The 13,203-nt window shown below is 47.3% G+C and overlaps 1 protein-coding gene and 1 long non-coding RNA gene across 2 annotated transcripts; one reads left to right on the top strand and one right to left on the bottom strand.

The window, feature by feature from the left end:
• Positions 1-382: 382 nt before the first annotated feature.
• On the top strand, positions 383-2,892 carry LOC127306141 (putative laccase-9). The gene is made up of 5 exons (XM_051336752.2): positions 383-555; positions 671-822; positions 1,004-1,257; positions 1,353-2,438; positions 2,525-2,892. Exons 1-5 carry the CDS (start codon positions 454-456, stop codon positions 2,653-2,655), a joined length of 1,725 nt encoding a protein of 574 aa, XP_051192712.1. The 5' UTR covers positions 383-453; the 3' UTR covers positions 2,656-2,892.
• A 9,472-nt stretch (positions 2,893-12,364) lies between these two features.
• On the bottom strand, positions 12,365-12,810 carry LOC127309321 (uncharacterized). The gene is made up of 2 exons (XR_007857101.1): positions 12,573-12,810; positions 12,365-12,439 (listed from the first exon to the last, which is right to left on the bottom strand). It is a non-coding gene; the product is annotated as an uncharacterized lncRNA (long non-coding RNA).
• Between the last annotated feature and the right edge of the window lie 393 nt (positions 12,811-13,203).

Here is a 13,203-nt window from a genome sequence, read left to right as displayed (position 1 = left end):
TTCCACCCAAAAGAAAAAAAAATCGCCCACAGATATTAGTTAGCAAGCAGAATGTGATATACGTGCACGGTGCACGCCAAAGTAAGATTTATGTTTATTTTCAAAACTTGACTTACGTGGCCGTGGAATTATAATATAATCTGCTTGCATGAAATGGCGGGCCGGCCTCGTGCGCTGCCGTGAACTGTGGAAGACTCAATCTGCAACTCAATGTGCCAGCTAATTAAATGAGATCAACTGATCGGAATAGTCTGATACTAGTGGACTAGTATAGTACGTTAGGATTTGGATGCACACCTACCGGTAGGTTCGATCTCTCTTCCTCAGCTGCTGGCTGCTGCTATAAGTACCTATCGGCTGTCGCATTCCTGCTTCAGTTCCAACAACAAGCAAAGCAAGTGTTACCAAGCTAGCTAGCCAGCTCCCTTGCTAAACACCTGCACCGGCAAGGCGATGGTGGCTAAGATGCCGTCGAAGGTTTGGTTACTTGCTGCAGTCTTCATGCTTGGAGCAGCAGTTGGCCTGGCTCAGAACACCCTGCACTACGACTTCTTCGTAAGTCTCCTTCGTGTCCTTGCAATATGTAAATGCGTTTTGGTTGATGTGTCTATAGTATAGACTCTATACTCTATACTTACGACATCGATCGATCGATCGTATGATTTTGCAGGTGAAGGAGACTACCTACTCAAAGCTCTGCACGAGCAAGAGCTTGCTCACCGTCAACGACATGTTCCCCGGCCCAACCATCACCGCGCGAAAGGGGGATATCGTCATCGTCAACGTGCACAACCAAGGCCCTAAAAACATCACCATCCACTGGTAATTACTAATCTACATATCGATCAACATGCCCTGCATATGTGCATACCTAACCAATGATAATGATATTTTCTCCAAGAGTACGTCAAAGGTACCTTAATTTTATGTAAGGCAGAATAATGCACAAGAATCGTGCCACGAGGTAGTACCTAACCAATGAACTTGAACATGGCATCCGCAGGCACGGCGTGGACCAGCCCCGAAACCCCTGGTACGATGGGCCCGAGTTCATCACACAGTGTCCCATCCAGCCAGGAACCAACTTCACATACGAGATCCTTCTGTCCGAGGAGGAGGGCACCATCTGGTGGCATGCACACAGCGGCTTGGATCGTGCCGGCGTCCATGGCGCCTTCATTGTTCATCCCAAGAGGGGCACCGAGTATCCCTTCATCAAGAGCACGGAGCTGCACAAGGAGATACCCATCATCCTCGGTATACCTAAAGCTATTGATATTCTTGATCGATCCAACTAAAATGCTGAATTGTGTGACTAATTAATTACCCTTGTGATACGCACGCATATGCAGGTGAGTGGTGGACCTCTGACCTGAACCTTCAGCTAGAGGAGTACCTGAAGACTGGCGGCGAGATTCATAATTCGAATGCACACACCATCAACGGCGAGCCCGGTGACCTGATGCCGTGCGGAAGGGGGCACGCTTTCAAGGAGGACGTGCTGACCAACAGGACGTACCTGCTACGGATCATCAACGCTGGACTCGACAACGACATGTTCTTCGCCGTGGCCGACCACCTTCTCACCGTCGTCGGCACCGACGGCCGCTACTTGAAGGAATTCACCGTCCAAACGCTCATGATCTCGCCGGGACAGACGATGGACGTGCTGCTCAAGACTAAGGAGTTCCCGACCTACCGCCGCTACTACATCGGCTCACGGACGTACTTGTCCAACCCCCGGCTCGCGTTCCAGAACGGCACCGCCACAGCCATCCTGGAGTACCAGGACGCGTCGCGCGCCCGCGGGGGGCCGATGCTCCCCAACCTTCCGAACAACACGGACCACGAAACCGCAATACAGTACACAGCGCAGCTCCGGTCTCTGGCCAGTACGGCACACCCGGTGGCCGTGCCAGAGGTCATCAACGAGCGCATGATCATCACCCTGGCCGTCAACACTCTCCCATGCGCCGTGGGCGAGACGTGCAGAGGGCCAGGCAACAACTCCCGATTGGCGGCAAGCCTCAACAACGCCAGCTTCGAGGACCCTCACACCGACATCCTAGACGCATACTACTACTCCACCAAAGGCATCTACGAGACAGACTTCCCCAACGTGCCCCCCTTCCTCTTCAACTTCACCAACACTAATGGGTCCAGGAGGTATTGGCCCACAAAGCGCAGCACCAAGGTGAAGGTGCTGGAGTACGGCACCGTCCTGGAGATTGTGTTCCAGGACACCGACATCCTAGGCGCCGAGAACCACCCCATGCACCTGCACGGATTCGCCTTCTACGTGGTAGGGAGAGGTTTGGGGAACTTCAACGCGACCACGGACCCAGCCAAGTACAACTTGATTGACCCTCCGTACCAGAACACGGTCACCGTGCCCACCGCTGGATGGGCCGCCATGCGTTTCAAGGCAGAAAATCCTGGTAAGTTATTTTTAGCTTCATTTTGGGCTTTGACTTTTAGTATCATGTTTCATTCAATGTGTGCTTATACTTTGAATTATGGTCAGGTGTGTGGTTCATGCATTGCCACTTCGATCGACATACGGTGTTTGGGATGAGCACCACATTTATCGTGAAAGAAGGCACCACTCCGGAATCTAAAATGAGGCCTCGCCCTGCGAGCATGCCAAAGTGTTAGTTGCCCTGGTCGATTCGGTTGAGGGTAGTAACAAGAATAAACATGGTTGTCAATTTATTTCAACTTCAGTTCTATTTTTTAAGCAAATGATCCTATTAGGTAGTGCTGAGGATCCTTGAGCTCTTTTTTCTTCACTAGACCGAAAGAGAAAATGAATATCCCTATTCATTATGTGATGCAATTTCTTCAATTTATTTCAGCTTCTATCTCTAAATGGTATCAAGTTATGTTTTGTTACGTATCTATGTTCATTGTCCCCATGAGAAGATGAAGTCCATGACTAAATATCTAGGACAAATGGATGCGATCTAAACATGACTTGTTTCGTAATTCCCCACTGAGTTTTGTAATAGACGGGACTACCCACTGGACGAGTCCCCCTCCTCCTTCCTGCGAACCTGCCTCGATCTAAATGCCAGACAGAAAGGGGTCTTGTTACAGGGAAGAAACACTGCCATCTTTGTTGTTGGTGAGAAGAGATTAAAGTCAAGTGGTTAAAGTCACACATCTCGGTTCAACTGTATCTCCTTAAGAGTTTTTTATAAAAAAAATTGCGAGCTCAACTTCGTAGTAACCCATATATATATATATGATTAAGGATGGTAGCGCATACTAATTATGTGGATGTAATTTCTTCAATTTGCTTGCCCTTCTATCTCTAATTGAAATCGAGCGATATTTTGGTACGCATCCGGAGCGAATCTACCAGGTAGGCTTTCTAAAGCTGAAGCCTATTGTCAACACCCGTATTTTTAAGTCCAGATGCTTATTATATCATTCATCGCAATCCCAGGAATATTGTTGTTGCGAGACATAACAGTCGATATCATAAGTCATCATTCATTACAAACCATACTTGTCTTACAAATTCAGATCACATGATCCATATTACACAAATAGTTGATCTAATGATCAATGAACACAATTCATAGCGGAAGCGTAATAAAAGGGGACTATCTAGTCCACAGGCCAACGCTTGACGTCAGAAGAATCCTAGTTATCGTAGGAGTTCTGCTGGTCGTCATCTTGGTAGTTCCGCTCCTCTTCATAGTCTGGCCATTTGAATAGCCAGGGACACAGCCGTGAGTACTTTAAGTACTCGCAAACTAATACTAGTGTAAGTAGTATGAATTCTAGTAAGGGGGTGCTAAGATCTAGTTTAATTTGCATAAAGCCAATTTTAGTTCACAAAGATTTGATAAAGACTCTTCATGTGCTAACTAACTCAAGTGGGAATATTAGTGTTATTCCCACAACTCAGTGGTGATTCAATTCAGTTCACCATTCACTTCATCAACCGTTTTCAAGAAATATCTGACACCGGAAACAGTATGGCCTTTCCGACCGTCCGTAACCGTGGACACGGCTATTCGAATAGATTGACACTCTGCAGAGGTTGCACACTTGTGTCACAACATTTGATTACATCCGTCAGGTTTTGCTAATCCCGTTGTATGCGCAACTTTGCTTTCAACCGATGTATGCTTCGACAGTCACTCCCGAATATTTCGGGTGCAGTGAGTCTGCCGATGAGCCCGTTGTTATTTGATATTTCCATAAGTGAAATATCGAACGTGGGTTGTGTTTATGTGTATTTCCAAACTCTTTGCTATTTACGGCGCTCGTAGAGGCATCTATAGCAGAGGGAAAAGTTGACGTCCTTGTTTGTTTTGCATCCTGTAGCACTCGTAGAGGCTTTTTTCAGAGCATGATCCTTTGCCGCGCGCTATGTTGTACCATCGTTTGCCACGGGGTGTGGGCAAGGTTTACAATGATGCGGTTTAGATGCTCCGGTCAACTACAATGTTTTTCAAGGAATCAAAACTTAAGTTTTCATTAATAATAAAAACGCGGGACTAAAGGGCGAAAAAAGGAAGAGCCCTGCTTGAAAAGGAAAGGGAAGCTAAACACTAGTAGGTTGCTTAAGTGTTGAAGGGGTTCTTCTCATCTTCTGGCTTGTTCACCGTGTTGGTGTTTTTCGAAGCGTCGTTGATTTCTCTGGAGGTCTGGGCAGCGATTGTCAGTGTCTTGCTGCCTCCTATGTCTTCTGCATCATCAACTTCCGAAGCTTTTGCTGCCGAAGCTTGGGCTGCCGAAGTTTGTGCTGCCGAAGCTTCAAGGGCGAGGTCGGCTGGCTTCTTCTTTGCTCCTCTGATGCGTTCTTCTTCCTTATTATCGCGTGACGATGTCTTCGACGGAAGGTCAGTAATTTCCTGCCTCAGACCAAACCTAGCAGCAATTCTCTGAAAGTCCCGATCACAATTGTCTGAGTGTGAGAAACTTCCATAGACTGTAATGTTTGTCCCGTTGTTCCCAGGCATTTTCAGCTTGAGGTATGCGTAGTGCGGTACAGCCATGAACTTGGCATAAGCTGGTCTCCCGAGTATAGCGTGATACTGCGACTCCCAGTTCACGACTTCGAACGCGATCTTTTCCTTCCTGAAATTGTCGGGTTTGCCAAAGACGACGTTCAGGTAAACTTTGCCAAGAGAGTACGCCGGTGAGGTGGGGAGAATCCCATGAAAGCGAGTGTCTGATTCTTCTAGCATTCTCATGGTGATCCCCATACTCTTAATTGTGTCGAGGAATATCAGATTTAATCCACTTCCACCATCCATGAAGACTTTGCTCATCTTGAATCCTCCGACCTGCGCTTCGACTACTAGGGCAGCATGTCCTGGTTTTGGTATGGTCATCGGGTGATCTGCTCGGCTGAAGGTGATGTTCTGAGACGACCACTCGACATACTCAGGGATGTTCGCTATGATGCTTTCTGCCAGGTTGATTTCTCGAGTGAGCTTCTTCATTTCTCCTCTTGAAATACCTGTCCTGTGGATCATACTCATCTGCCCACGTGGTGGTGGAAATGCCTCATTGGGTTGATGCGGTTGAGCCTGCTGGACCTGATGCTGCGGTGGAGGTGGTGGTGGTGGTGGCGGTAGCTGCTGCTGGCCTGCCTGCTGGATGAGTTTGTGCATGTCAATGAACTGACGACAGTCCCTGAGCAGGTGGCTTGACTTCGTTTTGCCGTCCTTGGAATCGGTATACGAGTGCAAGTAACAGGGAGCGTTGATCTGCTCAGCGTAGGGCAGTTCGGGAGTCCTCTGTTGTCGTGGTTTATAGTTGCCACGGTTCCCAGAGTTGTTCCGATTACCGTCCTGTCGATCATCTCGTATGTCGTCATACCGATCGTCCTGCCAATCAGAATACCCTGCGGCTACCAGGTTGTTGTCGTCATAGCTACAGTTCTTCCTTCTCTTGTTGTGATCCCTTCGAACACCCGAGTCGTGCTTTGGCTGGTCATCATCTTTGTCATCACTGCGTTGTCGCGGCTTTCGAACGTTGTCCTCGCCATCAGCCCAGCTGTTGGCGATTTCCATTAACTTAGTTATGGTTTTTGGCTTTTTGCGTCTGAGTTCTTCTATGTAGCTTTCATGTCGGATGCCGTCGCTGAAGGCGTCGATTGCTCTATCGACAGATACGTCCTCTGCAGCGTTCAGGAGTTTGGTGAATCTCCCGATGTATGAGCGCATCGATTCCTTCTGCTTTTTCTGGCAATGCCGTAACTCTTCGATCCCGACGGGCCTTTTGTACGTTGCTTGGAAGTTGGCAACGAAGGCCTCTACTAGGTCGTCCCATGATTTGATGGAACCCTTCGGCAGACCCCTTAACCAAGCTCGCGTTGAATCCTTTAGGTAAAACTGCAAGCGCTGCATTGCTGCTATCTGGTTCCCCTTTTGCAGAATCACGGTCTGCAGATAGTCATCTATCCAGGACCTTGGCTCCTGCTGCCCATCGTATTTGGCAGCGTCAGTAGGAGTGGGTTTGAACTTTCTGGGGGGCATTGCCTCACTGATTTTGTAGCTCAAACAGTCGGCTCCCTTAAGCTCGCCGTCGTTCTCCTGACTCTCATCCGAAGAGTCGCTGTCGTATTCTTCCCTGGCGGCGCGTCGTCGTCTCGCTTTGTCGATCCTGCTCTGGGTGATCTCATCCCGAGCATCTCTCGCATGATGCTTTGAGCCACTAGGTTGCAACGTGATCTTTTCCTTTCTCGGGATCAGATTGTCTCCCAATATCGCGAGACTTTCTAGGGCACCTCGGTGGGCTTGAGCCATGGACCCTTCGGGGCGCTGATTGATGAGGTATGCAGCGAGGTTGGCGGTCGCTCCCGCGATAGTTTTTGGCCATGGCATGCCCGCGGTGTCCGTGGTCATAAAGGACTTGGTCAGATTCGATGTTATTTCTCTAGCATCGTCTTCCGAGAGCCTGGACATTCTTAATCGATGTTTGCCTGCCCCGTGAGTACTTCGAGAGGCGCTTCCTTGCGAGCCCCTTCGTCGTTCGCTGGATCAGTCTGCCGCAGATAAGCGTCTCTCGAGGGTGGCTTGTTCTTTGGATAGTCGCTCCCGATTTTTCTCCAATATTGAGCTGTAAGCATTGAGGGTGCCAACCGTGGTTCCTGCCGGAAGTGGCGTGTTGTTAAGCACGGCTGCCTTGGCTGCTGCCCACTCCTCCTCTGCGATGGTGTGGTCGTTGTTGTTGTTGCTGGCGCTGTTCTCAAAACTAGCTCGCCTGCTGGAACGGGGGGTGCGATCTCCGTCTCCCCTGTTAGCAACATAAATTTGGTGGGGCGCCGCTCTTCGGGTGACACCTCGAACGATGCTGTCGACGCTGTCCTCTCCCGATGAATACTGGGCATTGCAGATGAACGGGGTGTCGCTCGATCCCAGCCCGTGCCTGGTGTCACAGTTCAAGCAGTAGTACGAGGTTAGCTCCGAAGACGCGGGATTGTCGGATCCAACCGACATGGAAGATGCCGAATGGGGAGTCGAGGGCTCGGGCGAACTCGGCGAGCCTGTCAGGCCAGCCGAAAGGTCGAGTGATGATGACGCGCTTGGGCTCGTCGATCTGGAGATGGGTGATTCCAGCAGCCGAAGGATTCCTTCCGAGTTGACGTTGTAGTGGACGCTCCCGAAGGTCATCTCCATGTTGCCTTGCAGATCGGAGAAGGTCGAGCGAGACGAGTCGCTGTGCGGGGTGAATTCATAGGAGCCGAAACGAATCGGGCTTCCCAGATGAGGCGATGATGGTGTTGATGAAGTTGCTGATGACATGACGGGCTTCGCCGATGTCCGATCTTGTGCCGACAGGGTTCCCACAGACGGCGCCAATTGTCGAGGGTACTCCTCGGCAATGCCCTCCGATTGGGGCTTAGGGTTGACGGAATCCTGCAAGCTGACACGAGACATCGGTTCACAGACAAGCGGGGAGAGTGATTTACCCAGGTTCGGGGCCCTCGATGAGGTAAAACCCTTACGTCCTGCCTGTCTGTTCTTGATTATGAAGATAATGGGTTACAATGGGGTGCCGAATAGTTCGGCTGAGATCTCGTCGAGAGGCTAGGCGCTGCGGTGACCTAGCTCTAGACTTTTTGATGGCTAAGGCTGCTAAGGTTGATTGTGTCCCTCGGCAGCCCCTCTCCTAGCCTTTATATAGGAGGCCAGGTCTCAAGAGGTCTAACCGAGTACGACTAGGTTTACAGTAGTTTTGAATCTAATCTTTCCTTGTTCGGTTGCGTCCTTGTCTTGCCCGTCAAGGATTCCTCTGGTGCGCCGCCCAGGTGGCCCATCTCGCCTCCAAGTGTCTTCTTGGGCCTCCAATTAGTCATTACAGGATAGGGCAATGTCGGTTACCCGAAGGGTAATGCCCACGTCATCATCAACCCTAACCTTTCACTTACATACCCTAGTATAGGTACCTCTGCCCATGAGCTTGGCCTCCCAGTGAAGACCAACTGTCAACCTGGGAACTGCACAGGGCTTGGACCGTACATTCACCTCATTTCACATCATTTCACATTCTACGGAAGCAGCCTCGGCATAATCCCTATGATGCTTGTTCAGAGGGAACCCATACTAAGATGTATAAACTTCCAGTTAAGCCCTACCCATAATCAGGTATTGTGGGGGTACTCAAAAATTGGAAAGGTATCGCATCCTAACCAATATCAGTTTTACTTAAAATCCACCATATCATTCAAGTCATATTCACCTTCAAAAGATCTTTCAATAGAAAGACTCATCATTTCAAAGTTTTCAAATTCATTTCAAATCACAAGTTCCCATCTAGAGTAGTCAAGTTTTAGTTGTTAGCACTAGCACTAATCATGAGGGGTGCTATCTTGCTTATCCTTCTTTGAGGCTAACTTTACTACTCTTATAATACTCTAAACTTAGACCAAAGTTAACTATAAAAGTAACTTCTTAATAAACAAAGTAAAAACTTGTAAGGTAAAAAACTTGGGATGGGATTGTTGCACATATGGTAGAAGTAATGTTGCCTTGCTCAAATAGAGCTTTGCACTTGCAAGAATATCAGCTTGCCTTGAGTGGTGTACTGGTCAAAGTGGTCTTCCTCCTCTTGATGGTAGACCTCCTCTTCCTGGTACTCCTCGGTACTAGCGTCTAAAAACGGATACGAGATAACAATCACCGGACAAGGTTCAAGAGCTACACTAAGCACACAATGGCTTCACACACACTATTCTAGTATCATGACACACATAACATATTAGTTGAATTTGGTTTTCTTTCTTTAAGAAAAATAATTTCCTCTCATTACATATGTAGATTATAGTTTCCATTTAGTTCTTTGAGGAAATAATTTACTCTCATTGAATCTTGTTAAGATTTAATTTCCTCCAACAATCATGCATGAATCTATGTTGACCAAGGTCAACCATTCAACATCATCATTTGGGAAAATAATTTAAATGAGGTAAAATACCTCATACTATTTAATAATGCCACTTGTGATTTAACATCACCAAGTAATTCCATGTGAGAGTAATTAGACCAAGGTCACAACTTCATATGAACTTACTTGGGACAAGATTTAAATGAGAACAAGCCTCTCATAAAATTTACATAATAGTTTTGGACAATATCAATTGACTATAATAGCCATAAAGTCCTTTCTTTAAGCTAGGCCATGATCACTCATAGTAACCATGTCATATTTTTACATACTCAATTAGAGTATGTGAAATGTGATCTATGAGAGTTGAAATCAACTCAATAGTATTTTTGGTTGATTTTTAATAATTGTTTGAAGTTGCAAAAGTCCATGCCTTGTTCTTTTTGTCACATTAATTCCACAATGAATCTCAAGATTAGACCAGTGTAGTTAGTTGGGAAATTTCATAAGCTTTCCAACGGTATAAAATTCATCAAATTTGGTTGAGTAAATTTGAATATATTCAATTTTGAAAAAGGAGCCAGTAAGGTTTTTGATTTAAACTAAATTTCACATTTGAATTGAAACGGGCCGGCGGGAAAATAAACGGGCCCATTTCATTTAAACAGGCAACGGGCCAGCCCACCACGCATCCACGACACGTGGGCTGCCTAATGGGTGGGCTCCACCCGTCAGCGTCTAATCAAAACGCGAAGCGGTACGGGGCGTGTGAGGCATGGGATTAGGACACGATCGAACGGCTCGCGTTCGTCGTCGCCGGCGAGAAGAGTTCACTGGCACGGCGAGGCAAGGGGGTCGGAGGGATCACCGTGGCTCCAGCGGTGGTTGGCATTGTGCTCGACGAAGGTGTAGACGACGGCGGACTCCCTGGTACCGGCGGCGTCTCCAACGGTGGCTGGAATCGACGGCGAGCTTCCGCGGCGGAGCACGGCAGTGATGCTGCGATTGGCGAGCTACGGCGGCTAATGTCGAGCGGCGAGTGGCTGAGGAGTTCGAGGGAGGTGAGGTGGGTGCGGTGGTGTGAAGAAATTGTCGAGTGGAGGCCTCCTTTTATAGGCGAGGCAGGGTACCGAGGTGCGGCGGCATTGTCGACCACGGCGCGGGTTCTCCGGCGAGCTAGCGAGCTAGGCGAGGGCGGCATCCTGTTCAGCACGACCCCGCGGTCCTCTGGGCGGCGCTGGCTAGCTTAGGCGGTGCCTAACGCGTTCGGGATGTTGCGAGATGCTGCGCGCCCGAGGCGGGGTTTGGTCGTCATCTCCGGCAACGACGGGCACGGGTCGGCGTCGAGAGCTTGTCTGGCGGTGTCGCGGTGTCACGGTGATGCTCAAGGAAGAGAGAGGGGGGCCAGGGATAGCGTAGAGCGTCGAGGTGACGGGTGGCCGTGCGTACCCGTGGGCGTGTCCACGACGTGATCAGCATGGCCCTGGCCATCGTGGGCGCGACGCGTGCCGCCTCTGTGGCCATCCTCTCCGGCAATGGCGGCCACCAGGGTGCTCAGGGGATCAAGGAGAATCAGTGGGACATGGTGGCAGGGTTTAGAAGTGAGAGAGAGGGGAGTGTGCATGGTGACATGGGAGGTGGCCGGCATGGCTAGGGTTTGGCCATGCTTGGCCCTCCCCTAGGGTTGCTATGCCATGGTGAGATGGAGAGGGGACCAGGGGACATGGTAGAGCACAAGTGTTGAGTAGGGTTGGCAAAGACTATTTGAAATAGTGATTTTGGGATTTGGGTAGATTTGCATTTCAAATTTTTGTCAAACTTGCTCTATGCCAAGCCATTCCAAAATTTGAAATTGTATTGGTTGGACTTGTTGCAAGTGACCAGAGACACACCATGGTGGTGGTGGCATTTTAAAATAAAAAGAAATGTAAAATTTGCAAAGTGGGGTGATGTTGAGTTTGTTAAAAAGTCTCAACTTTGCTTGAGCATAGTTTTTGATCCAAGATGAATTTGTACTGGTGATCTTTACAAAAGTTGTTCACCTTGATGTGTACTTGGATGTGGTGCAAAGAGTTGGATTTGTTTGGTTTGAAAATCTCCAAATACAGAGGCTCAAAGTAGTGATCAGACTGAAAATGGCAGATTTGACCATTAGTGCATGTGATCACAATTTGAGTTCAAATTTGATTTGATTTGAGTTTTTTTGATTCCAAAAGTGTTAATAAGTGTTTAGTAACATAATACAACTAATGGTGAAAGACAAATTGGTCTAGGTTAAAGATTTGCAAAAATGGCATAAACCATATGTGAGGGTTTTAGGGTTTCTCCATTTTATTTTCTTTCTTTTTCTTTGATTTGATTTGTGATCTTCTCATGATCAATTTAGGGTTTTAGGGTGTAGTACATAAGCACACAAACAATCATCATGGTATTTCACACAATAATGCACAAGTCCTATGCATAGCACTATATGCAAAATAAAAGTTTGTGTTGGTTCCAAATTTTGGGTAATTGAATTCCTCTTCTTCATTTATTTGAAATTTGGGATGTTACACCTATACCCTCCATATTTGTTGAAATATTAAAACCTAGATATTCTGGTAGCCATGGATGAGACCTCACAGGTCAACAGCCAGCCAAGCAAGAAGACTGTCGCGTTGCAGGTGAACTGCCCGACGGGGCAAGCAGTGAACGCAGCTGGGCTAGCTGCAAGAGTCTTGAGGTGGGACACTTGACTTAACGCATACGGCCTGCGTACATACATATGGTCCAGAAGCAGCCAACAACTTAACAGGTTTATGAAGCTCACACTGGTGAGAATGCAACATATAGTTACAACTTAGAAAGTTAGAAGGCAATTGTACTGAATAAAGCTTCAGTCGTGCGCATAACAATTGATGCTAATTGATCTCTACCTGACAAACATTTCGCGCATGATCAGATGATAAAATATCATACATCGGCAGTGACAAAGAAATCAATATGTTTTCTCCTCTCCTCTACTCGCACATAGACACACCAGAAGTACTATTACTGGAAAAACGTGGTGCCCAGTGCGTATGGCAAAGAGTACAGCATTAACCTGCATCTGGTAAGGGAATGGCAAATATAAAACAACTACATTGTTACCCTGCAGAACATATGCATTTGAAGCAATGAACAGAAAGCTGCAGTGGCAGTTAACCTATTGACAGGGATGAGAAACACAAATTAAATAATACCATATATAAATGAAGACAGTGTAGCTCACCACAAGACCCCAGGTAACAACTCTTTCAAAGAGCTATTTCAGCCACGGGCTCTTCCTCATCACTTGAAATTCATCTCGTGGGAAAGATATTGTATATGTGGAGTATTAACTTCGCAACTAAAGCAATAGTTAAGCAGATGATAGTGTAGCGACAGTGGTGGGTAGATCATCCTGATATACAAACAAAATGCCTTGCGTCATGCACCTGGAAAATATACTTCATTGCGAAGCCTGTAGATTTCTCAGAGAGCAGATAAAACTAAGCAAATCTGAAAGTAAAGCAAGCAAAAACCATCCTGAACCTGAAGTTAATTGGAATATATAGCCCATACAAATTCCCGGGAAAATTTGCATGTTTGACTAAAACAGGAGCCAATATTGAAACTATAAGCTCTATTTACACAGCAGCGTAGCATGAAATGTGGCAAGATCATTATTAATCCTAATTCTAATACGAAGTGTTGAATTTGTAGCAATGGGAATGTGTGAACATACTATTTTTCCTTTATTTAGTACTCGAAACCATTTGTACATTTCAATACCCAAAGGAGTATGAAGCATTTTTTTTACAGGAACGCGGTAGGGAAATCACTATAAAGAAG

Source organism: Lolium perenne, chromosome 6 (assembly GCF_019359855.2).
Source record: "Lolium perenne isolate Kyuss_39 chromosome 6, Kyuss_2.0, whole genome shotgun sequence".
NCBI classification, from domain to species: domain Eukaryota; kingdom Viridiplantae; phylum Streptophyta; class Magnoliopsida; order Poales; family Poaceae; genus Lolium; species Lolium perenne.
The sequence above is the reverse complement of the archived record's forward strand: the minus strand, read 5'-3'. Positions and strand labels throughout refer to the sequence as shown.